This window comes from Sciurus vulgaris (genome assembly GCF_902686455.1).
Source record: "Sciurus vulgaris genome assembly, chromosome: 11".
In the NCBI taxonomy this organism is placed as follows: Eukaryota; Metazoa; Chordata; class Mammalia; order Rodentia; family Sciuridae; genus Sciurus; species Sciurus vulgaris.
This window is the reverse complement of record NC_136472.1, coordinates 21,295,345-21,320,796: the sequence shown is the minus strand read 5'-3', so window position 1 is coordinate 21,320,796 and position 25,452 is coordinate 21,295,345. Positions and strand designations below refer to the sequence as shown.

Sequence of the window (25,452 nt, the reverse complement as noted above, 5' to 3'; positions counted from 1 at the left end):
TGCTGAGAAATATGACATTCCTGGGCATTTAGGCCAGGCAGTGCTGCAGGCAAATTGATTTTTGGCATAGAAAGTACATGGGATGCAGCACAGTGGAACCATGTTATAGAACTCTTCTCTTATATTCCCACCGTCCTCATCTGTCTGGCCCCTAATACCAAGGAGTTGGTGAACACTCAGTATCCTTAGTGAATGGCAGGTATACATGCCACATGAAGTTGTGGGGTTTGTGAAAGGTCATGGTATAATGTAAAATTTAAGTTGGATAATGAGAATACAATACTGAATACATGGTACAGTAATTATACAAATATATAAGTACGCATCCAAATAAGTAGTATGTCACAAACGAAAATGTAAGAAATTGCAGTGTGTTTAACACAATGTTAATAATGGTTTTGTATTGTTTTAATTGTCTTCTTTAAGTTTCATGTATCCCATTTCTTAGCAATGGTCTTGCTAACTAAATATATTGGATGTAATATATTTCCAAAAGAAAAGTTTAATTCCATGATAAGCAGTTGTCTAAAAGTGTATTCTACTCCTCCCTAGTCAAAAATTTCCTGATTTGTTCTCTATACAATGTAAACATTATGCTTTGCAAGCTTTCATATTATGCATTAATTACAAATAAATACTATTTTTAAAAAATTAAGGCATCACATAACAGCACAAAATGATCATGTTCTCCACTGGGAACTTCTAAGACAAAAAGCTTTTGCTCACTTAGTCCTTGAGTTTTTTTCGTTGGAAACATGCCAGGTGGTTTTCCTTGGAAAGTGATCCCTGAGGATGAAGAAATATTACGTTATTCTCAATGTCCATCATATAGGGCACCCTGGAGTTACGAAGCTGAGAGGCAAGGTGTTCACTGCTCTGTTTGCTTTAACGATAGCTCTGTGGTGTTAATTTCTAGGGTGATTTATCTTATCTCAGACTAATAAAAAAATGAAGGCACAAAAATATAAAAATAACTTTAAAAGAACGAATACTAGTTTACAGAACTTTTCAGCTTATAAGGTCTTTAAATTTTGCTTGTGTGAAAAATTTGAAGTTGACAAATTCCTAGACATATAATATTAGAAAAAGTTTTTTTCACTAGCTTTGGCTCACAGTAAGTATTCTGTTTAAAACCTTATGGTGTTAAATTATGTAAAAAAAAATGGAAACATTTTCTAAAGAATGTTCATATACAACTCATTATACCTTATCCTAAGAAATGTCTCAATTTATGGAAACAGAAGCATAGCGTTGATGGAATCAGAATCTACAAATAATGTACATATTTTGAAAATATAATTTGGAAGAAATTTGATTTTGAATTATCAAGTTAGGCAAGTTAGGAACATATCACATCTTCTGGAAATTAAAACTTGGGTGTAGTGTCTAATCCTAATACCCCTTGCTAAGGTCCCCTAAAAGTGAAATGTATTCATGATTAGTGTTAAATGGTATGGTGATATCAAGGGCAGCAAATGATACTTTAAAACTGTTTAATAGTGTTGTTTATGACAGAACTGTGCTCAAGTTTATCAAAACTATTTACAACCAGGAATATAGTATTTGAGCATGCTTTCTGAAATTGAAATGTTTGGGTAGAATCACAGAGTCAGTATTTAATTGCTTCAACTTCAGGTAAGTCACATAAACTTTCTGTGCCTTTTTCTCATCAAAAATACGTAGATAGTAGTAGTATATGTGGTAGAACATTTCATGTGAATTAGATATGTTAATAAAGGGAACATTCAGAAAAGTAGCAGGGTAATTCTACTCCAGTAGTATGTTACCTTTTGTTATTATATCATATCCAAATGCCAATTGATATCTCTATATTTGCCAATTAAAATTTTCCAGTCCTATGTTGTAAATTTTTGTCATTTTATAGAAACACTAAATCAATAATTAAAATATTGGGTCATTCCTGTAGATAAAACCTTTTTGAAATCTTTTCTGCTAAGCTTCGTCTTTGGTTTCTCCGCATTCAGAGCAGTAAACTATGAGCAGATGGAATAACACAAACGTGCCTGACTTCATCCTCATGGGGCTGACAGACTCTGAAGAGATCCAGCTGGTCCTCTTCATGCTATTTCTCCTGATATACCTGATCACTGTGCTGGGGAACGTAGGGATGGTACTGCTAATTTGCCTGGATCCCCAGCTTCACACCCCCATGTATTTTTTTCTTACTCAGTTGTCATTCCTTGACCTCAGTTACTCAACCGTCATCACACCCAAAACCTTAGCAAACTTACTAACCTCCACCAAGAACATCTCATTCATGGGCTGCTTTGCTCAGATGTACTTCTTTGTCTTGTTGGGTGCTGCCGAATGTTTTCTTCTCTCCTCAATGGCCTATGATCGCTATGCAGCTATCTGCCGCCCTCTGCACTACCCAGTCATTATGTCCCCAAGATTCTGCCGCGCCCTGCTCTTTGGGTCCTATCTGATTGGCTTTATGGATTCCTCTGTCAATTTGCTTTGCATGAGCAGATTACATTTCTGTGACTCCAATGTAATCCATCACTTTTTCTGTCCCTGTCCTGCACTGACATATATGATACAGAAATCATGATATTTATTTTTGCTGGTTGTACCGTAATGGTGTCCCTTATTACAATATCTCTATCCTATGTATCCATTCTCTCTACCTTTCTGAAAATTAATTCCACTTCAGGAAAGCAGAAAGCCTTCTCTACCTATGCCTCCCATCTCCTGGGAGTCACCATCTTTTATAGGACTATGATTTTTACTTATTTAAAACCAAATGAGTCTTATTCCTTAGGAAAGGATCAAATGGCTTCTGTTTTTTTATACTATTGTGATTCCTGTGCTGAATCCACTCATCTATAGTCTTAGAAACAAAGAAGTAAAAAATGCTCTCCTTAGAGTCATTCAGAAGAGAGAGGGCTCCAGGCAATTAAAATAAAGCGATGCTAAGCATTTTAATTCATCTTTTTGTTTTTCCTATTGGGTATTTCCTTGGTCTCTCTCCTAAAACATTTGAATCTTTATTTTGTTATTTCTCTGGAACTTTCCTTTACTTAACCAAATAAGATCTTGGACATTTCTAGGAATATGTTTTGAGAAATCCATATCATAATTGGAAGTAATTTAAATATGTATTAAACCTATGATCCAACCTAGTATCTGCATACTCTGGAATTGTAAGCTTAATTTTCTTTCTGTTCTCTAAATGTTATTTTAGAAGGCATAGTTTCCAAAGAATTATACTTTTTGAATTATCAAATTTATTAGCAAAAGACTGTTTATCTCTTATTCTCCTCTTAATATTTGTGGAGATCACAGTGGCATCTCTTATTTTATTCTTGATATTGATAATGTTTTGTTTGTTTCTTCTCCATGGTGACCTTTGTTTATAAAGGAAAGTTTAATGTATTCTACCTAAAATGGTACGCAACATAATTTTAATATAAGACCCTTAGAGCAGAAATTCAATTCTACTCTCCCATTTTTATGACCTTTTTCATAAATTTTACTTCTATGTATATTTTAAAGCTAAAATGTAACAGCACAGTGTTGGTTTAGTTTTTTATTTGTTCAAACAAAATTAAAATATTCAATATTTGTTGTATTTATTTTTACTTTCTCAGTTTTGGTGTTTCTGTCCTTGCATAGTTGTGCATATCCTGCTATCAAAATGCTTAGGAAATAATTGAAGCATAAATCTGCTGATTACAAATTATTCAGTCTATGTGTATATCCACATATGTAGAATATGTATGTTATTTTCCTGAAAAACTGTTTTTATTTATATATTTGATAGTTTTTTTAATTATTTGAATGGATGTTAAAGTCTGGGTTGATAGTTATTTTTTATTAGTATAAATATGAATCTTCATTATTTATTGTTATGTATAATTTCTTGTTGCATCAGAAATAATTTTAATATCTTTTTCCACTTTGTCTAATACATATTTTCCTCTGAATGTCTTCACAATTTTCTACTTATCTTAGCTTTCAAGTGCTAAGATTAATAATTTCAAGTTTCATTTGTTGTTCACTCTGTTTCATTCACATTTGTACTTCCCCAGTTTCCCCAATCTTTTTGAATCATTGATTTGATGCATTCCTTGTCTTTAGAAAAGTATCAACTACTATGCCTTCAAATATTCACCCTGCTTCATTGTTTGTGTCTATATTACACGGCTTGCACACTTCTGTCTATATTAGACTGCTTGCACACTCATTGCACACTTATATTCTCACCTTTTTCTTTCTTTCTGTTTGATTGATTTCCATCGGTTTATTTTCAAGTTTGCAGATTCTTGCCAAATCTGTATTGACTCTCTGTTGATGAATCTGTTGGAGGAACTCTTTTCCTCTGATTTTATGTGTGTATGTGTGTGTGAAGATATTTTATTTTCAGTGCTTCACTGGACATTTTATAATGTCCTTCTATCTGGAGAGGTTGCTGGTTAGTCCATGCATGCTCTTTCCTCTCTCCAGTAGAACTTTTATTCAAGTAACTGTTAATGCCTTAATGTATGACTTCCAGGAACACATATATTTGAACAACTAGATTTTGTTAGTCATTTTCGTATCCACTTGTTAAAGGTCTGCAGAGATGATCTTGTAAATAATGTAAACTTGTCCATTTCATGTCTCTCTGCTTTCCCCAACTGTCCAAAGTTGGTTTTAACAGTTCCTTAAAATGTAAATACACATTTATAAAGGTGGTCACATCTTTCTCCTCACCCTTTTCCCTAAGTGATCTAATTCATCTGTGCCATGTCTGAATTTCCTTGGAATTCAGATTATTTGGATGAATGTAAATTTAGCACTGGTGTAGCTTGCAGAAAATGATGTTCTCTCTTTTAATGTACTGAATTTTTAAAAAAGGGTAGGAGCAAGTTCCTTTGAAGGATTCTTCATCCTGTATGGGAATGGGAATTCTATATGCTTTTAAATACTGTCCATTGCTAGGACTTTAAACATTGCTTGTGTGGATAATTCCCCACCTACCAGGGCAATATCATGTTCTGAAACTTGAAAATGCAAAGGAATTTCAAAATCAGTCCAGACCTGACTGATCCCCTACCCTGCTTCTACACTACTTTATTTCTTCTTTGCTTCTTGCTGTCTTCTTTCCTTCCTCCCTCTCTTCCTTTCCTTCTTTAACTTTTGAATCAACCAAGCTCAGAACTTGCAAACTCTTTGCATTTTAATTAGTGAAATAAGTCATCAAATCCAGAGGAAATCACTTCTTCAGTACTTTTAAATGCTCTCCATTTTCTCTTGTTTTTGCCACTGACTTACTGAAGAACTTCAATAATTCCTCAAGGATTATCTGAAAAATGAATGATAAAATTGGTGAAATAAAAACATTAGTAAATTCTTTCATTCCATGTGTGGTGACTTTAAATGAAGAAACTGCAACTTAGATTTGAGTTCTGTCATCACTCTTAAACACTCTAGCACTTAGCAAGTTATTTAAAGATTTGTACACAGTTTCCTTATCTGTGACAAAAGGTACTACTAAAACCTTTTTTTTTTTTTTTTTTTTTGGAGTGGTTATTAAGATCTCATGATTCAATATATGAGGTCCAGTATCTCATAAGTTACATAAATTATTAGTATTATATGGTAGGAAAGTTTCCTTAATACTATTGATACTGCTGTTTACCAGTGACAAGTTCTGCTCCCTCTAATGTTGAAGTGTGAACACTAGAGAAGCACGCCAAGGCAAGCATATTAAGCAGGTTTTATTTAAAGGTAATAATACAGACTTCTCCCGAGGGGGAGAAGGGGGCCAAGGCTGATGTTCTAGAATCCTAAGAAGTGAGCACATGCTACATCTTTTATAGGTTAAGGTCTCTTTTGTTCTCCAGTTCTTTCCCCCCTTATCTCTCCTTCCTGCCTAAGTGACTAGACCTAGTTTTGCAGGTGAGATGTAAAAAGTGAGAAGCAGGTGGGGCAGGGGGAGGGCCAAAGTGATTCAGCTAGGCAAGGGCCTAGGGGGCATTAATTAGCAGCTCCTTGCTTGCAGTCCTTGATAAGGGCAGGTAAATTTGGTAGTCAGTGGACTCCGGAGATCCTTGACATCCATGCTCCCAGGGGCAGTCTCCAACTTCCAGAGGCAGAAGGCTTTCATGGCCTCCATTTCCTGGATTTGACCCAATCCCCTATATCTACAGTAACTGCCTGTCCCCAATTCTGGCTTCACCATTAGGGTCTCTGGCTAGGTATAAAAATAAAACTGGCAAAGACAGTTTAACTGGAGAAAGAGTGCAAACTTATTTCATAAAAGTCTTACATGACATAGTTAAAATGCCAAAATAAAGACTCACATATCCTGAAAAAGTTATTTGCTTTTATCTCTTTGTCCAATGAAGAATTGACAGTTGGGCACAGTGGCACATGCCTATAATCCCAGCAGCTCTAGAGGCTGAGGAAAGAGTTCAAAGCCAGCCTGAGCAACTTAATGAGACCCTAAGTCACTTGGTGATCATCTGCTTCTAAATAAAATATTAAAAAAAAAAAAAAAAAAGAATTGGGGATCTGGCTCAGTGGTTAAGTATACCTGGGTTCAATCTGTTACAAAAAATAAATAAATAAATAAATAAAACAAAACAAAAAAAAGTACTGGCCTGTCACAGATGAGTCATGTAGAAATGTCTCCTCAGATTCTTGACCTTTCTGCATAACTGTTCTTCTCATTGGTTATAGGTCACCACTCTTTTGAAATGGGGGTCAGATGATGTACATTCAGAGACAGTTGGTCAGAGAATTCTTTATAGCCATCTGTACACACAAAGGTTAAAGAAGGTCAGAATAATACTTCTAGGTTTCATAAGTTGCTTTGGGGAAGAGGAGCTGTAGTTTTCTGTGAACCCCTGCCATGAGGAGGAGGGATTCTATGGCCCACCTTAGAGGAAGGCAGAACACGAGAAAGCAGGGTGCTCCTGAGGCCCTTGCCGCCTCCTTATTTTCGGTTACTCAGCTTGCCCAGGTGACGAACTTTGAAGTGTCATGTACTGAGCCCCGGTTTTTCCATCTAAATTTACATGAGAAGGTTAAAAAAATTAAGAGCAAAGCTGGTGGCTATGGAGATGAGAGCTGGGTTAGTCTACTAGTGGCAGATAATCTGCAAAGGAAGAGAAAACAAATGACACAGAAGACCAAATCGTCGAAGCCCCCTGAACAATCTAAGCAAAAAGAACCAATCTCATTTCTTCCTTGACTTCACTCAGCAAACGTCATTTAATTTTTTTTTTTTTCCCATGAACAATTTGGGTACATTTTTTGGCCTGGAAATATGATTGTGATATCTAGAAGTGTAACTATCTTCATGAAAGTTAAAGTGATTTAGAAGAACTTATAGTGATTAGATACTCATCAGAAAAAATAATAAATAAAAGCCTTTAATTCCCATGAGCACCAGGGAAATCAAAGAGTTATTATAAAGGCAAAAATAATTATCTGAAATATATAGAATAAAATTTTATTGACTTGGGTGTTAAATACAGCCATTCTTTGGTCTTGACCTGGACATATATGGCAGATGATTGAATAATGGTTATCCCCACCATTTGACTTCTCTGATATGGCTATAAAAGGAAAGATATGGGAAGTTTCCTGTAGTTAAACTTGGCATGGAAGTTTTGGTGAATTTATTAAAAAAAAAAAAAAGTTATAAACGAGGTAACTCCAGATCCCTGTACTCACCTTTTATTTTGCCTGATAATTATTATATATTCTATTTTAAAACAGCAATTAAACCAATACGACCTGAACTAAAATATTTCATAAAAGGTTGTGAAACCCTAGTGTGGTTGAATCCTGAAGAACAATCCTCATAAGATGCAAAATTGTTTAATTTTATAGGAAATATTTTATAGTAATTTTATAAGAAATAAATATTTAGAAATACCTTAACATAGATATTTTTTCTTCCAGAAAATTCTCTTCAGATTAAAAAATCAGAAATAAATTTAAATAAATTGGCTGGAAAAATCATATATGAGTGTATGTATACATATATGTGTGTGTGTGTGTGTGTGTGTGTGTATCCACACACACATATTTTTATGTTTATGTATGTGTATGTAAGCTTGATTTTTAAACATTAAAAGTTTGTCTACCAGGGCTGGGGAGATAGCTCAGTCGGTAGAGTGCTTTCCTTGCAAGCACAAGGCCCTGGGTTCAATCCCCAGCACTGCAAAAAGAAAAAAAAGTTTGTCTACCATGTTGTCAGTACAGTGTCTCTGCAAATTAAAGTGCTTTATTTTAAGAAGAATTTTGAGTATACATTCTGCTGTCAAATATGTACTCATTCAAATAGAGGTATGTGGCTCCTCTTCCCATAATAGTTTAGAAGGAATTAGAAACTGAAGTACCACAAGCTATTATTTGGAATCTCAAACACACATTTATGAATTATCTCATAAGAGGAATTTGGGTTTTTGTTTTTGTTTTTATTGTGGAGAATTAAATCTAAGGGTGCTTAACAATTGAACTACAGCTCTAGTCATTTTTATTTTTTATTTACAGACAGCATTTTGCTCAACTGCTGAGGCTGACCTCAATTTGTAATCTTCCTGCCTCAGCCTCAAGAATTGCTGGGTTGTGAGTGTGTTCCACAGAATTTATTTTAATTGCTATATTCTGATAGAATCACAGGACAGTCACCCCTTTGGGAAGAGATGGGGTTTCATTTAAAAAAGTAAATAATCTACTTTTTATGTAAACAAATCTTGAACTAAAATAAAAAGAACCAATAAAAAATAAAGAACATTATAAATAATGCAGAAAGAGGTGTGAATTACAGTGAAAGAAGAGGATTTCCATTTACGGGCCTTGTCTGTTGTGTGCAAACTTGCAGAATGAGAACAAATGCAAGGTCTTTCCTTGTAGAAAGAGGACAAATGCAAGTCTTGGAATTGAGCTAGCATCTTGCACGTAACAACAAGGATCATAGCTTCTAAGAAATTTAATCTTCTGATTTTGAAGTTGTCACATGTAATAACCATTTATATGTTATACTCTAAGTCATATTTTCACTTGGGTATAATCTTAAAAAAACATTACTCTTTGCTCTCCATTTATGTTTTGGAGTTTGGGAATGTATATACTCAATTTCTCTTTTTGAAAAAGGAAATTAATGTCTATTCATAGAAGAAAAAAATATGGTTTCAAGTCAAACATGGCAAATCATGTACCAGATGCCTAGTTTTATCTGAGTATGTATGATAAATTGAGCAATTGCAGTATCATTTGGCAGAATAGGGATTGAACAATCAGGTTTAATTCATTGTGAGTGCTAGACATTCTTTATAAGCAATGCACAAATATATGACATCACAGAATCTTGAGAACATTATTCCCTTCATAGTTACTGAAAATCAAGTTATCTAACAATGAACAACAAATATATGTACATTAATGATTGTTCAATGCAGATCAATTTGAACATAGGAGGGTGTACAAATGTTTTAACATATCATTTCTGACATGCTGCTTTAGAGGGCTAATTAATATCTTATTTGTAAATATTCCATTATATATAGCACTGTCAACTGCAATCAACAATGTTTTTCTCTAGTTGTGGAGCATGCAGCTATCAAATTACAGGTAACATTATTGTTAGATATAATCAATTTTTAAAATGCACTTTAGTTTTGAACCAATTTCTCTCAGATAATTTTTTCACTGCTTCTTTTACATCTTTGTTTCTCAAGCTATATATAATGAGATTCAATATGGGAATCACAATGGTGTAAAAGATCGACACTATCATGTCATGATCCAAGGTGTAGCTGGAACTCGGTCTCACATACATGAAGGGGATGGTCCCATGGTAAATGGACACTCCAGTCAGGTGGGAGCCACAGGTAGAGAAAACTTTCCTCCTCCCTTCAGCAGAATGCATCTTCAGAATGGCCAACAGGATGAAGCCATAGGAGATCAGGACAATCAGGATAGTGACTATCTCAATAGAGCCCACGAAGTAGAAGAGGAGAAGCTGGTTGGTTTGAGTATCAGAACAAGAAATAGCGAGGAGAGGAGGGATATCACAGAAAATATATCTGATTTCATTGGACCCACAGAAGGACAGGTAGAAAGTGGCCATGGTGTGCATGATAGCATGTGAAATGCCACCAACATAGGAAGCCACGATGAGTTGCACATAGACCCTGGGTGACATGCTCACTGAATAGAGAAGTGGGTTGTAGATGGCCACATAGCGATCATAAGCCATTGCTGCCAAAAGAAAGCATTCTGTTGTCCCAAAAGTAACAAAGAGAAACATCTGTGTGGCACATCCAAAAAATGAAATGGATTTATTTTTTGCCAGGAAATTGACTAACATATTTGGGGTGACAACAGTAGAATAGCAGGCATCCAAGAATGATAAAACACTCAGAAAGTAGTACATGGGGTTGTGGAGCCTGGAATCCTCAATGACCAATAGGACCAGCCCCAAATTTCCTATCAGAGTTAAAAGGTAGATGGCAAGAAATAGTAAAAATAGGAAGACTTGCAGGTTAAAATCATCTGTTAAAATAAACATGGTGACTTCAGTCACATTGTTGAACTGAATTCTGTATAAATCCATATTTAAGGGTATCCCTGACATTTAAGTTATCATTTATGGTTTCTATGAGAAATAAGCTGCAAAAGTAGAGTCCACCAAATTAAGCCCTCATGTTTGAGTTTTGGAAATGCATACCAAAATCCTTGCCATTGAAGAACAGGCAGTGATGAAGATAATGGGTCCAGTGTAGGCATTACTCTGTTTAAATGAATTGAAGAAATTAATCAGTTGTTGGATTACTTTGTCAGATTAAAAAGAATCTGGCAATTTAATTTCCTTAATTTTCCATTTATTTTCTGTCAATTTTTTTTACCTGTTTTCACAATACATCATTTTTTTTTCTTTTTTTTTTTTTTTATTGTAAACAAATGGGATACATGTTGTTTCTCTGTTTGTACATGGCGTAAAGGCATACCATTTGTGTAATCATAAATTTACATAGAGCAATGTTGTTTGATTCATTCTGTTATTTTTTCCCTTCCCCCCACCCCTCCCACCCCTCTTTACCCTCTATACAGTAGTTCCTTCCTCCATACTTGCCCCCCTCCCTAACCCTAACTCTAACCCTTCCCTCCCCCCCATTATGTGTCATCCTCCACTTATCAGCGATATCATTCGTCCTTTGGCTTTTTGAGATCGGCCTATCTCACTTAGCATGATATTCTCCAATTTCATCCATTTGCCTGCAAATGTCATAATTTTATCATTCTTTATGGCTGAGTAATATTCCATTGTATATATATACCACAGTTTCTTTATCCACTCATCAATTGAAGGGCATCTAGGTTGGTTCCACAGTCTGGCTATTGTGAATTGAGCAGCTATGAACATTGATGTGGCTGCATCTCTGTAGTATGCTGATTTTAAGTCCTTTGGGTACAAGCCAAGGAGTGGGATAGCTGGGTCAAATGGTGGTTCCATTCCAAGTTTTCTAAGGAATCTCCACACTGCTTTCCATAGTGGCTGCACTAATTTGCAGCCCCACCAGCAGTGTATGAGTGTACCTTTCTCCCCACATCCTCGCCAACACCTGTTGTTGCTCGTATTCTTGATAATCGCCATTCTAATTGGGGTGAGATGGAATCTTAGGGTGGTTTTGATTTGCATTTCTCTTATTACTAGAGATGTTGAACATTTTTCCATATGTTTGTTGATTGCTTGTAGATCTTCTTCTGTGAAGTGTCTATTCATTTCCTTAGCCCATTTGTTGACTGGACTATTTGAATTCTTGGAGTAGAGTTTTTTGAGTTCTTTATAGATTCTGGAGATTAGTGCTCTATCTGAAGTATGATTGGCAAAGATATTCTCCCACTCTGTAGGCTCTTTCTTCGCATTGCTGATAGTTTCCTTTGCTGAGAGAAAGCTTTTTAGTTTGAATCTATCCCAGTGGTTGATTCTTGCTTTTATTTCTTGTGCTATGGGAGTCCTGTTAAGGAAGTCTGGTCCTAGACCAACAAGGTGAAGATTTGGACCTACTTTTTCTTCTATAATCTGCAGGGTCTCTGGTCTGATTCCGAGGTCCTTAATCCATTTTGAGTTTAGTTTCGTGCATGGTGAGAGATATGGGTTTAGTTTCATTCTGTTGCATATGGATTTCCAATTCTCCCAGCACCATTTGTTGAAGAGGCTATCTTTTCTCCATTGCATATTTTTGGCACCTTTGTCTAGTATGAGAAAATTGTATTTATTTGGGTTTGTGTCCGTGTCCTCTATTCTGTACCATTGATCTACCTTTCTATTTTGGTACCAATACCATGCCATTTTTGTTACTATTGCTTTGTAGTAGAGTTGAAGATCTGGTATTGCAATACCCCCTGTTTCACTCTTCCTGCTAAGGATTGCTTTAGCTATTCTGGTTTTCTTATTCTTCCAGATGAATTTCATAATTGCTTGCTCTATTAAAGGGATACGAATTGGAAAAGAAGAACTCAAACTATCCCTGTTCGCTGATGACATGATTATATATTTAGAGGAACCAGGAAATTCCACCAGAAAACTCTTAGAACTCATAAGTGATTTCAGTAAAGTAGCAGGTTACAAGATCAATGCCCATAAATCCAACGCATTTTTATACATAAGTGATGAATCTTCAGAAAGAGAAATTAGGAAAACTACCCCATTCACAATAGCCTCGAAAAAAATAAAATACTTGGGAATCAATCTCACAAAAGAGGTGAAAGACCTCTACAATGAGAACTATACAACACTAAAGAAAGAAATTAAAGAACACCTTAGAAGATGGAAAGATCTTCCATGTTCTTGGATAGGAAGAATTAATATTGTCAAAATGGCCATACTACCTAAAGTGCTATACAAATTCAATGCAATTCCAATTAAAATCCCAATTGTGTACCTTACAATACATCATTTTTAAATTCACATACTATGTGTTCAAGGTTCCATGACTTTACATGGAATGATCTCCCTTAAATTTTTTTTCTTTTTTTTAAATTGACACAACCACACTTACATCATAAGATTGGGTTCAGTTGAAAAGAGAAAATAAAGGTGAAATTATTGAATAAATATTCTCAATTCAAATTTCTTAAAAATTTCTTATGTTAGACTTACATTATAATTTGTCATTCAGGGCAGTTTTTCTGACCAAAGCATATCAAGTTCTTTCTTCTGAAGATTACTTAATTCCAAGAGAATTTAAGGGCAATGTTGAAAACAACAGGCAAGTGAGGGGTACCTTGTATACCAAGCAAAAATAGTTTTAGTGGGTTTTATTTTAAAGGTAGTATTAGGTTTTGTTTTTTACTTTTCCTTCTTGGAATAAACATCACCAAGTTGTCCATTTTGGTCCTCTGTTTTTTTTTTTTAAATACATGATTATTATCATTTTTTAATTTTAACTTAATGTCAGATGTGTCAATTCATAGGCTGATTATGTATACACAGTTCTCGGGTATATTTCTTAGATGTATTTGTCTCAAAAATAATTCATGACCATTCCCTTAAAATATTATAATTTCTTTGAAGTTTCTAAAACTACTGTACATTAAATGTTACTCAATAGTAACTAATAAAAGTATTTATAGAAACTACCCCTTAACAAAAACTACTCCAAAACAAATGTACAATAACAAGAATAATTGAAAAGATATCCGTATCTGGACAACATTCCTTTGTTGTTTAAATCCATATATATTAGATTTATTGTAATTTGGAGGAAGATTTCAGCATGAGGCTTAAGAATGTAGCTCATAGGTAGAGTTCTTGCTGATCATGTGCAAGGCCCCTGGCTCATTTCTCAAACACACACACACACACACACACACACACACCCCAAGACAATAAATAAAGAAAAAGAAAAGATTTCAGTGTGATGGTTTTTCATTTCAATTTGTGTCATATACCAATGTATATTTAGAGAAATCTAAAATCTGCTGTGCAAGGTTTGAGATGATTTCAATGCACTGCAAATGGTTTATATTTGCAATATAAGCACTATGTTTTGTCATACTAAAATTTTCATCTGTCAAGAAGATAGGGAGAGAGGCATTTGTAACAATGCTGGAAAAAAGAAAGTCATGGTCTCTCTTTCCCAAGGTAGTTCCTAGATTGATATGAAAGATGTTTTTAATCATTTAACTAATAGCTTCAAACTTGTGGGGTTAAACATAAACAAAGTGTTCATAAATTTTTAGAGAATTCAATTACACAGTAAATAAAAATAAAGTTTTAAATTCAGACAATTCTCACATTACTCATGAACATATAAATAAACATAATAATTTCTAGTGTACTTTGAGTGGTTATATTAATAAACTAACTTATAAGCCATCATTTAATACCATTATATATGGGTGTGTGTATACATGTGTTAATATATTGATTGAGCATCACAAATAATATGTTTGTGTTTTAAAAATCCACCCTTATTCTCTTTCCATCCCCTTCCTCTTTTTCAAAGATTTATGAAAAGTATACACAAATATTAATTGGAGACCATTAAGAACACATTTGGAATTAGGTAGATAAAAATTAATGAAGATAGAAGTATGCAAAAGATTTATTTAAGTGCTAAAAGATATTCCACTAATGAAATTCTTTCTAATTTATATGTGAATATGGACATGTTGCCTGACATATGCACAAGAAATTTCAACAATGTTTTGTTTTTGATACTGCCACAGAGCTACATCCACAAACATTTTTACATTTTATTTTGAAAAAGGGTCTCATTATGCTGTGGAGACCAGCCTCAGACTTGCCATTCTCCTGCCTTAACCACCTGAGAAGGTGGGATTTAAAAGGCATGTGGCATCTGGCAATTTCAGCTATATTTCTAATCTTTACTTCCCTGATATATCTGAGAGAAAACAATTGTGAGAGACAAGAAAAAAAAATTTATTTGAACCCTAAACCCCTATATTAAAAACTCAGAATTAGCACTTAATGACAACTGTGAGCTTGGAAAAGTTAGTTCTCCTTTTGAACCAAAGAGTAAGATTGAACAAACATTTTGGTGAAGTCTTATTCAACTCTATAAATGAGATATCATTGGAGAGAACCTAGGTATGAGAAAATTAAATGCATATTTACAAGAAAATGTCTTAATTTTGTAAAATTTTAAGTATACATAATATATACATATATGTAATATGCATGTACATATATGATTAAAACACATGAAGAATTTCCAAATTTACTAAACTGTAAAAAATGAATAGGGAATTACAAAAGCTGTGTTTCTTCAAGGTCTTGAATAATCAATGGTCTCCAAACAAGAAGGTAAATATTTCTTATTTTTGTTATAGATGTATTTTATATATGTATACATACACACAACCACATGTATATGTGTATATGTGTATATATGTGTGTGTCTGTATATCTATGTAGTATATATATATGTGTATATATGTGTATATATATGTGTGTATATATATATATGTATATATATGTGTATATATGTGTGTGTCTGTATATCTATGTAGTATACGTGTATATATATATATATATATATATATATATATATACTATTCCAATGATATGACCTAATATCCCAATAGTCTATAGTATACTAGATTTAAAATACATTGGTATCACTGCATTATGCCTCTGGGTATGACAGTAAAAAAATTAATATGTTTAATTATATCCCCCTACTATATCTGCTAAAATATTTTTCTAATAAACTTTGATAACTGTGACCTAGGCTGTAAAGTTTATGAGTCACAGTATATTTTGGTCTAAGCCATGCCCCATTAGAGTCAATATCTACTTTCCTATAGGGAGCTAGATGCAGGAGAGACAAGCAGTGTGAGGTCTAGATATGTTTTCAAAATGTTCACAACACAGACATTTCTATCAAACTAATAACTTAGGAAATTAGAACTGATTGTGCTGTGTCTATCTGCTTTCCCTTTGACAGAGGCTGGAAAGTCAAAATGTAGATTGTAGAATTTTCCAACCAAAAGTAATGAGCCTGGAAGACCAAGGAAAAACAGCTCCTCAATGCTCAGAAAACACAGTCACTGGGCATGTATGGAAATAGTGTTACAAACCTGAGCTCATCAAAAAGGAAGGCTAGACAGCACCTCTCACGGTGCACAGATGTCACCGAGGCAAAACATTTTGTATGCATTATCTTACATAATCTGCATAATGATCTGTAGAATACATGATTCCACATCCCTTTACTGAAGGGAAAACAGGTGAGTTAAGAAAGTTACACCGTCGGTAGCCCAGCCAGGATACCAGTCCAGATTTCTGTGAGTCCACACTTAGGTTCTTTCCACTTGGCCACTCTACAGACTGAGTGACATGCCATACTCCAGAATCATCTGCAAGCAATGCAAAATCAGATCCTCACATATTTGGATTATTTTATAAAGCAGTCAGACTTAAGTAAACCATGGAATTAAAAAAATCTCAAGCTCTTTCCAGGTAAATTGCATAACTAAAAATAAAATTCAAATTCATTTATATCTCTTCATAAGAAAAAAAAAAAAAATACCCAATTCACATGTAACCAGTGGCAGGTTGAAAGTTAATGTTTTCTCCATTTTATGGTACATTATAACCATAACTCCTTTTTTATCACCCTATTCTGATTGTTATCTTTTCTCAATTAAATTAAAACAAATTTCTCGTTTATAGCTCTATTGACTAAAATATATAGAGACCCCCCTACTTATTTCCCCTGTTGTAGTTCCTGCAAGGCATGGGATTCAATTTGTAATATAATCCACCTATGTAAAATTTTATTAGATTTAAATCTTAAGACATATACTTCAGTTCCAAATTCAAGTTTATAGATCCAAATATTTTAGAACACCTTGCCTCTTACCTTTGAAGTAAACTGCTCAACTAAAGCAAACTGTGAATATTGTACATTTTCATTCTTATGTAAAGTCCTTGAGCTCTTCTTAAAGTCTACAAGGATGTTCCAAGGAGGAAACAAACTAATTCTCTTCAGGGACATGAAAATGTCACAATTATTTTTTTTCTAATGGTAAACAAGTGAATGATTTGCAGCAAATACATGATAAAAATGATTTTAAAAAAAGATTACTGAATGTGCATTGGCTTTTGGTATAAAGTAAACCCTTAATGCATGCTTAGGCCAAGAAATGAAGTCTAATAAATCAGCAAATAGTTCCAGTTCTAGTTCTAATTTTGTGTCATAGGATTATAAAAAAAATCCTCTCAAATCTACTTTCCTCTTCTTGGAAATATAACCCGTTAATTCTATCAATATCTTTTAAACATGTAGATAATGAGATCATATGAAAGCATAACTTAGGACTGAATGTATAACTATTCAATAAAGATCATTAACTATACTTATGTAAGTTACAAAGTGCGATTATTCTCAGTGGTATGAAAAATAGATTCAAGCTCTTTGAAAGTTTAATGGCAGAATTACTATGTGAATGCACATAATTAAACTGTTAACCCTGAACAGAAGTATTGATAGGAGAATTAGTGCAACGTACAGATAATATTCTATATAATAAAACATAGAATAGTAATAAAACATTAGAGATAGGGCAAGTTAAAGATCAACCTTTTCAGATCCTTGGAATCATTCCTCACCTTGGAACTTCCACATACTAATGTAGAGAATTGTACCTAACCACATACTAATGTAGAGAATTGTTCAAAATATTGTAAGTATACATGGATGGCCAAAAGAATGAAATAGCAAGCCACAGAATGAGGGAAAATTTTTGCAAAAAACATATTTGATAAAGAACTATTATCAAAAATGTACATATAACTGTTAAAACTCAGCAATAAGAAAACCATCTGATAAAAGTTAAGTGAATGACTTAAAACTTTGGTGAATGACCTCAACAGATATCTCACAAAAGTGTAAGGGAAGATAACAAGTAAACACAAGCAAAGATAACAAGTAAGCACCCTCAGTGAGAAATGCTGCATATCATAGGTCATCAAGGAAATGCAAATTTAGACAACCAAGAGATATTGTGTACCTATCAGAATGACAAAAATCCAGAATACCCAATATTGGGTAGGATGTGCTACAAAAGGAGCTCTCTTTCACTGGTGGTGGGGATGAAAAATGGTACAGTCACTTTGGAAAACAGCCAGAAGGTTTTTTACAAAGTGAACTATACTTTTGCTTAACATTCAACAATTACACACACACACACACACACACACACACACACACACACACAGGAATGTGAAAACTTATGTCCACTCAAAATCCTGCACACAGATGTTTATAGCAGCTATATTTAAAATTGCCCAAACTTAAAAGTCACCAAGATGTCTTTCAGAAATAGATTGATGAACTGTGGTAGCTCCAGACAAAGGAACATTGTCCAGCATTAAAAATGAATCTTCTTTCAAATTCTCAAAAATATGGAGGAACTTAAATACTCATATCTGAATGGAGAAAATGAAATTCTAGCAACTAGTGGATGAATAAAATAATCACAGTACCTTTATACAATGGAACATTATTCAGTGATTAATAAAGATAAAATATTGCAGTCAGATAACAGGAATGGATCTCAAGTGCCACTTGCTAAGTGGGAGAAACCAAAGGGAAAATGACACATATAAATGTGATTCCACTTTTATCACATTCTCAACAAGGCAAAATTTAAAAAATGGAAAATGTCATTGCACTTAACCTGAACTAGAAGGTGATGGGAGGTGACTGAATACAAACTGGCAGGAGGGAACGTTTTTAGGGTGATAAATATACTTCATAACTTGATTTGCTTATACAAGTGTATGCAATTCTCAAAATTTATATAACTGGCACCTGTAAATGGCGACATTTTTCTGCAGGTATCTTAAAACTCAAAATTCCAGCTTTAAAAATCTATTTATCGCCTATATCTTGCGGGGGCGCCTGGCAAATAAGACCCTTACCAGAGCATGACAAGGTTCCTCTGGAAGATGCTTGCAAGGTCTCATCAGAAAGTTGGGTCCTGCCAGGAAGCCATCTGCATATTCTGGGGTTTTCTGTGCCTGCTGTTTTTACTGACATATTATTCATTACAGAGTCTTTCTCATGGAATAAATGCCTTCGGGGATAAAGGGAATACAACTTCATTAAATGATTCATTCCAGTTCCAGACAAATGATACCTATGAGACTTTTACAAAACAAGGCTCTATGGGTCTTAGGGTGAAAAACATTCTTGAGCAACCGTGTCCTGTGTCTTTTTCTTGGAAACAGTGTTTTGACTCCCTTAGGATAATTTCTATTAATATTACAGATTTTTCCCAGACATCTGAGTCAGAAATAAAAGCTCCTTTAGCTCATGTCATTAGTAAATCAGTTACATCTAGTTTTGTGCTAGTCTGTGGCTTAAGTGGCAGTGTCAAATATAGGTCAAGTAGAAGTTAGACTTTAAGTGATATTTACACGTTTAGGCTATGTTTTGAAGGTGTCGGGTCAAAATAAGTTCATTATATCTATTATAGAAATATTTGGTTAATATGTTAGTTATTCTTAGAAAATAAAAATAAAATGTTCCAGATGGCGCCTGTTGACTAAATGTTTAAATCCTACTTCTGGGAACTTCCTCCTTTATGTAATCATTAACATACTAAGTAAGTTTGTTAAGGGTATAAAAAAACTGCTGGTGAATTCAATAAACTTGTCAGCATCCTAACACTGACCTGAGTCTGTGTGGTTGCTGTCCATCGCCGACGCTGCGCCGTCTAATCACTCGGGGCTTTTGTATTTCAGGCCATCAAGGACCCCTGGACTCTGCTGCTTGGGCTGGTCCCCGGCAATATCTGTCACTGCTTTGGAAGATAAACTGTTTTTGCAGGGGTGATGATGACTGGTAGGAAGGAAAAGCAAGCCTAACCTAAGTGCTGGTTGTAGAGCTCTTTTTCTTAGCCTTTTTATGGGTTATGTTAGCTTGTAAAAATTCATCAAGCTGTGCCCTTAGGATTTATGTTTTCCTCTATTTTCTGTAATAAAATTAAAAAGGAAACAAAAGCCTCTTGTATTATAACTGTTTTAATAAGGTATCTTTGCCTGCACTGTTACTATTTGAATTTGTTTTAATCATCCTGCTGATTCTCTTATTAAGGACACAGCTTATAAACATTTGCAGTATGATCATTTCATAATTGTATAAGTTTCTAACATTTTGAAAAATTTTCTTTCAATCAACATTTCAATTAATTTTCTTTCATATCACTCCTTCAAATCTTCTCTTTGTTTTTTTTTTTTTTATTTTAACTTTATGCGGTAACTCCTCCCTCTTGTGTTTTACTATAGTATTAAATGAATGAAGCTTTGCTTTATATTTAATGAAGTTATATTTTTGGTTTATCATTCTGAATTCTCTGAAATATCTCTTTACACTCTCCTAATTTCCACTATATTTCTACCATCCTTTATTTTCTTGAAGCGGCGACGTGATATCTCATTGTAGTTCTTATTTGCAATTCCTCCATAGTGATATGCAGCATTTTCTCATATAGTTTAGAGAACTGCCTATGAAGGTCCATTGCCCATTTATAATTGGGATATTTGTTATATTGCTATTGAGATTTTGGAGTTCCTGGATATTCTGGATATTCAGCCCTTTGTCAAATGTGTATTTTCTCCCCTTTTATAGATTTTCTCTTTGCTCAGATGATTGTTTCATTTGCATGCACGAGCTTTTTAGCTAAATGTAATCCCATTTTTCTATTTTTTTGCTTTAGTTTTCTGTACTTTGGGTTCTTGTCAAATATATCATTGTCCATTGCACCTCATAAAACATTTATTCTACATTTTCAAGTAGGTTCATATTTTCAGATCTTAAATTTGTCTAAACTCATTTGAAGCTGATTTCTGTGAATGGTGAGAGAGACCCAGTTTTATTCTTCTTGATGTGAAAATACAATTAATTCTCCAAGCACAATTTATTGAAAAAAACTATCCGTTCTCCAATGAATGCTCTCAACATTTTTGTCAAAATTCAAATGGCTGTAGATTCATGGGTTTTCTTTTGTTCTGTGCATTTTCTTCTCTTATTCTCCATGTCTGTTTTACTGCCAATACCATGCTGCTTTGATTGTTGGAGCCATGTAGTATATACTAAGCTCAGGTAAAGCAATGCCTCCTGCTTTGTTCTTTTTTTCTCAGGATGGATTTGGAGTTTTGAAGAGTGTTAGGATTATTTAGTTCCTAATTCAATGAAGAAAGCCATTGATATTTTGACATGGATTGTATTGAATTTATAGATCACTTTGAGCTGTATGAGCATTTTAGAAATATAGATTCACCTAATACATGAACATGCAATCTCTTATCACTTTTTTTCAACAATTTCAATTTCTTTCATCAATGTTTTTAAATGTTTCATTGTAGAAATCATTCCTCTCTTTGGTAAAAATCGATTCCTTGCTTTTTTGGTTTGTTTTTTGTACCTGTTATAAAAAAGATGACTTTCTTGATTTCCATTTCTGACAATTTTCTGCTGCCATGTAACCATGCTATTGACTTTTGTTTGATTATTTCATCCTGCAACACTGCTAAATTCACTCACTAGATCTAAGAAATTTTTTGGGTGTGTTTATCGGATTTTCTGTATCTGAGATTCTGACATCTGTAAACAATAACAATTTGAAATACTTTTTTCTAAAATAAGTGATCTTTATTTGTTTATCTTGCTTGATCCCTCCGGCTAGAATTTCAAGAACTGTGTTGAATGAAAATGGAGAATGTAGACATCCTTCTCTTGTTTTAGATCTTGGAGAAAACCTTTCAGCTTTTCCCTATCTTGTTTGTTGGCTGTTGGCTTATAATACACGGTCTTTATTGTATTGAGCTGCATTCCTTCCAGACATAATTTGCTCAATGAAGGAATGCTGAATTTTTTGCATATATTGAGATTACTTTATTTTTTTGGTCTTTCATTCTGATTATTGGTTTGCTTATAGTGAATCATCCTTGGGATACATCTAATTTTATCAAATAAACCTTTTACTTGACTTTTGAATTTGGTTTGTTAGTATTTTGTTGAGAATTTTTATAGCTTTCTTTTTATGAAGTGTTTTGAAGTACATTTTTTTTGTTTTTGCTTTTATTTTTTTAAAACTTACGGCTTGCTTTGTCTCACCTTCATTCAGTTTTCTGTTATTGAATTCTTTATGTATGTTCTTGGAAATATTTGTTGTCTGTTCATCTTTAAATGTGTTAAAGATTCTCAGTTTTACATTTTCTCTATACATTAGATGACATCTCTTTAATGAGGCATATCTATATCTACATTCTCTAAAATGTGGCTAAACTCACTGGGTGCAATGGAGCACGCTTGTAATCCCAGAGGCTCGAGAAGCTGAGGCAGCAGAATCATGAGTTCGAAGTCAGCCTCAGCAATTTATCAAAACCCTAAGCAACTTAGTGAGAACTTATCTCTAAATTAAACATAAAAAGGACTGGGAATGTAGCTCAGTGGCTAAACATCCTTGGGTTCAAACCCCAGTATCAAAAAAAAAAAAAAAAAAAAAAAAATATATATATATATATATATATATATATATAAACCTATTCAGATGGTGGCATGACATTTTACTCCTTTTTTCATTTTGCTTCTGTTTGTGGTGTTTATAGTGACTGATGTCACTTTTCTGTCTCTCACATAGTACACCCTCAGTGTGCTTGCAATTATGAATATGATGTACATGACTATGCAAATCATTTCCCTATTCTAGTCTTCAAGAAACAAATGCATAATGAGAAATTTTCACTATTTGTCATTTCCAACCTATCATCAAGAACATCTGGAAATCTGATGAAAATGAAAAATATTTGTTTTCCCTGCCTACCAGTGTTAAATTTCTCCATCCTAATCCTTTTATATATGTGTTTCAGTGTGTTTTTGCACATATTTGTGTGGGTGAATCTATCTGTATATGTACATTTAAACTTATCTACATATATGAATATAAATATACATGTAAACACACAGAGTTTCACTGAGGAAATTTTAATTTTCACCATTTACAAATTGTATGATTTATTGAGTCCAAGTTCAACAGTTTTTATATCTTCCACATTTAGGTAACTTTTGCAGTTTTCTCATAACTTTGAATAATAGCCCTCTGATAAGCTCAAAATTTGTACTTAAAATTCCATAGTATATAATTTGAAGAGAGTAAAACTATGATGTATTTGAAGATTGCAAACCCATTTGCTAAATTTCTCAAGAAAGATGAATTTACATTATCATTGTTCACCATGATTGCTGATTTGTTGCAACATCAAGTGGCTTATATCATCCACGTGAGGAGACAGGGCTTCAGAGAAGTGAAGTTGTAACATGTCTACACTATGTGACAATATATTTTCAGGGCTCAAGATTTCTTAGCTAACATACAAGCACCTTAAAATATATTTCTAAGTCATCATTTTGAATCAGATACAAAATAATTTCATTCATTTTATCTATGTCAACAAGCAGTGTTTTTTTATCCAGAGCCATTATCTCTTTTATTATGAATTAAATCATCATATTGTTATTTGGAACCAGAAAATGATTGGGTCCTATTCCCTTTGGGGCATCTCCTTTGGGCTCTATCAACATTCAAGTAAGTTGATATAACCAGCCTAAATGAACCATATTTATTACATAATTAAATCAGAATTTGCTGTTCCACAGGTAAGATAAATTTTGACATCATTTGCAGAATAATTTTGGAGAACTGAAAGTCAGGATAACATTTTGGCACTGAATACTTTAGCTATTAAACATTCAGTATAAAACCCTTTAATTCTTGCCTATTGTGTAGGGGATTAGAATATATTTCTCAATATCTAATTTATACCAAGTTCTAAATGAGTGAAAACCAATACTTCCCAGCAAAGAAACTGAAACAACGTGATGTTATTTTATTTGCACAAAGTAAAACTAAGTCCACTGTAATGTATTAAATAAAACTGTCATGTTGTTTCCATGCCTTTTGCTATCAACAGTTCACACAACTGACAAAATTTCATTTTTTGTTCAGGAATGATCCCACACATTAAGAGAGAGGACAGAGATGAAAACCATAATTTAAATATTACATCCAAGGCTGGGATCAAGTTTTGAGACTTGATTATCTTGATTACTCTAGATTTTGTTCATACATTTAAACCAGGTGGGCATTTGGTTATTTCTATGTGAATCTTCTCTATTACAAACAATAATATAGTCCACATAGTGTTATAACTTACATTGCTTATTTGCAACAACATTTGTAGCCATTCATGTAGTAAAAACAGGCCATTAGTATGTATAAATAATTGGCATGCACTAGATGAAGGACAAATATTTTAATAATGGATATACCCATTTGTACTCCAAGCAGGAAGCCACTCAACAGATATAACTTCTTGATCTTGGACTTCAGAGTCTCAGGACTGTGTACACACACACACACACACACACACACATATTATTCTCTATAAATACAACTCTCAGTTTTTCTGTTATAGCAACACAAAGGAGATTAGGTTATGTGAAATTGATCTTTGATACAGTAGTCAAAGACAATATACCAAAATAAAATACATATACATCTATACATATATTTGCAAATAATATATTTGATACTGGATTAAGTTTTTAGAATACAGAATGAACTTACACAGATCAACATTAGATCAAGTAACCCATTAAATAACAACCAAATAATTTGAACAGATATATCTTTAGTAAATATATGAATGAATATTGAGGTATGAAAAGTTGCTGAGCATCATTAGTGACAGAGGAATGAAAATCAACCCTGCTATGAGATACCACTTAATATCTACTACTATCAAAAGTTAAAACATCTACAAATAGTGACTGTTGGCAAGGATGTGAAGAAAGCAATGCCCTTTTGCATAGCTAATGGGAAACAAGAGTGCAACAGTTACTGAGGGAAACTTTGTGGTGGTTCCTCAAAGTATTAAACATAATTACTCTATGATTCCACAATCCTAGCCCAGCTGTATAATCAAAAGATTTAACAGTAGGCAATGCAACAAGCATAGGTTCCTGTAGCACAAATCATGACAGTCAAAGGTGGAAAGAGTTCAAACATTCAAAAGAAGATTGCATTTACAAATTGTGACATATGAATATAATAGTTTACTTTTATCCACAAAATGTAATATCCACAGCTCTTGTTAAAATAGATCTGGATCTTAAAAAATGAGGTGGAGTAAAAGAAGTCAGGCACATATGGCCATATGTAATATGATTGCATGTATATGAACTACCCAGAATGAACTAACAGATAAAAACAGAACACACATTGGTGGTAACCAGGAGCTGGAGAGGAGTGATGAGGAAAAATAACTTAATGGAGCTGGCAGTGACAGAAAGGTAAGAAGCCTGATGGAAGTGGAGGATGTGCATTAGAATGTAATTGGCAAAGAATGGTTCCTTTTATGATGGTTTAAGCTCTGACATGAGAATTATC

The 25,452-nt window shown here is 33.7% G+C and overlaps 1 protein-coding gene and 1 pseudogene across 2 annotated transcripts; one reads left to right on the top strand and one right to left on the bottom strand.

The window, feature by feature from the left end:
• Positions 1-1,996: 1,996 nt before the first annotated feature.
• LOC306639089 (olfactory receptor 8H1-like) lies at positions 1,997-2,926 on the top strand (the record flags this gene model as incomplete). Its single annotated transcript, XM_079102520.1, is given in 3 exon segments — positions 1,997-2,531; positions 2,534-2,805; positions 2,807-2,926. Coding segments are annotated over 3 exon segments (927 nt in total).
• A 6,677-nt stretch (positions 2,927-9,603) lies between these two features.
• Positions 9,604-10,576, bottom strand: LOC306638449 (olfactory receptor 5T1-like; annotated as a pseudogene). The gene has a single exon. The product of its transcript is annotated as an olfactory receptor 5T1-like (transcript).
• Positions 10,577-25,452: the final 14,876 nt, after the last annotated feature.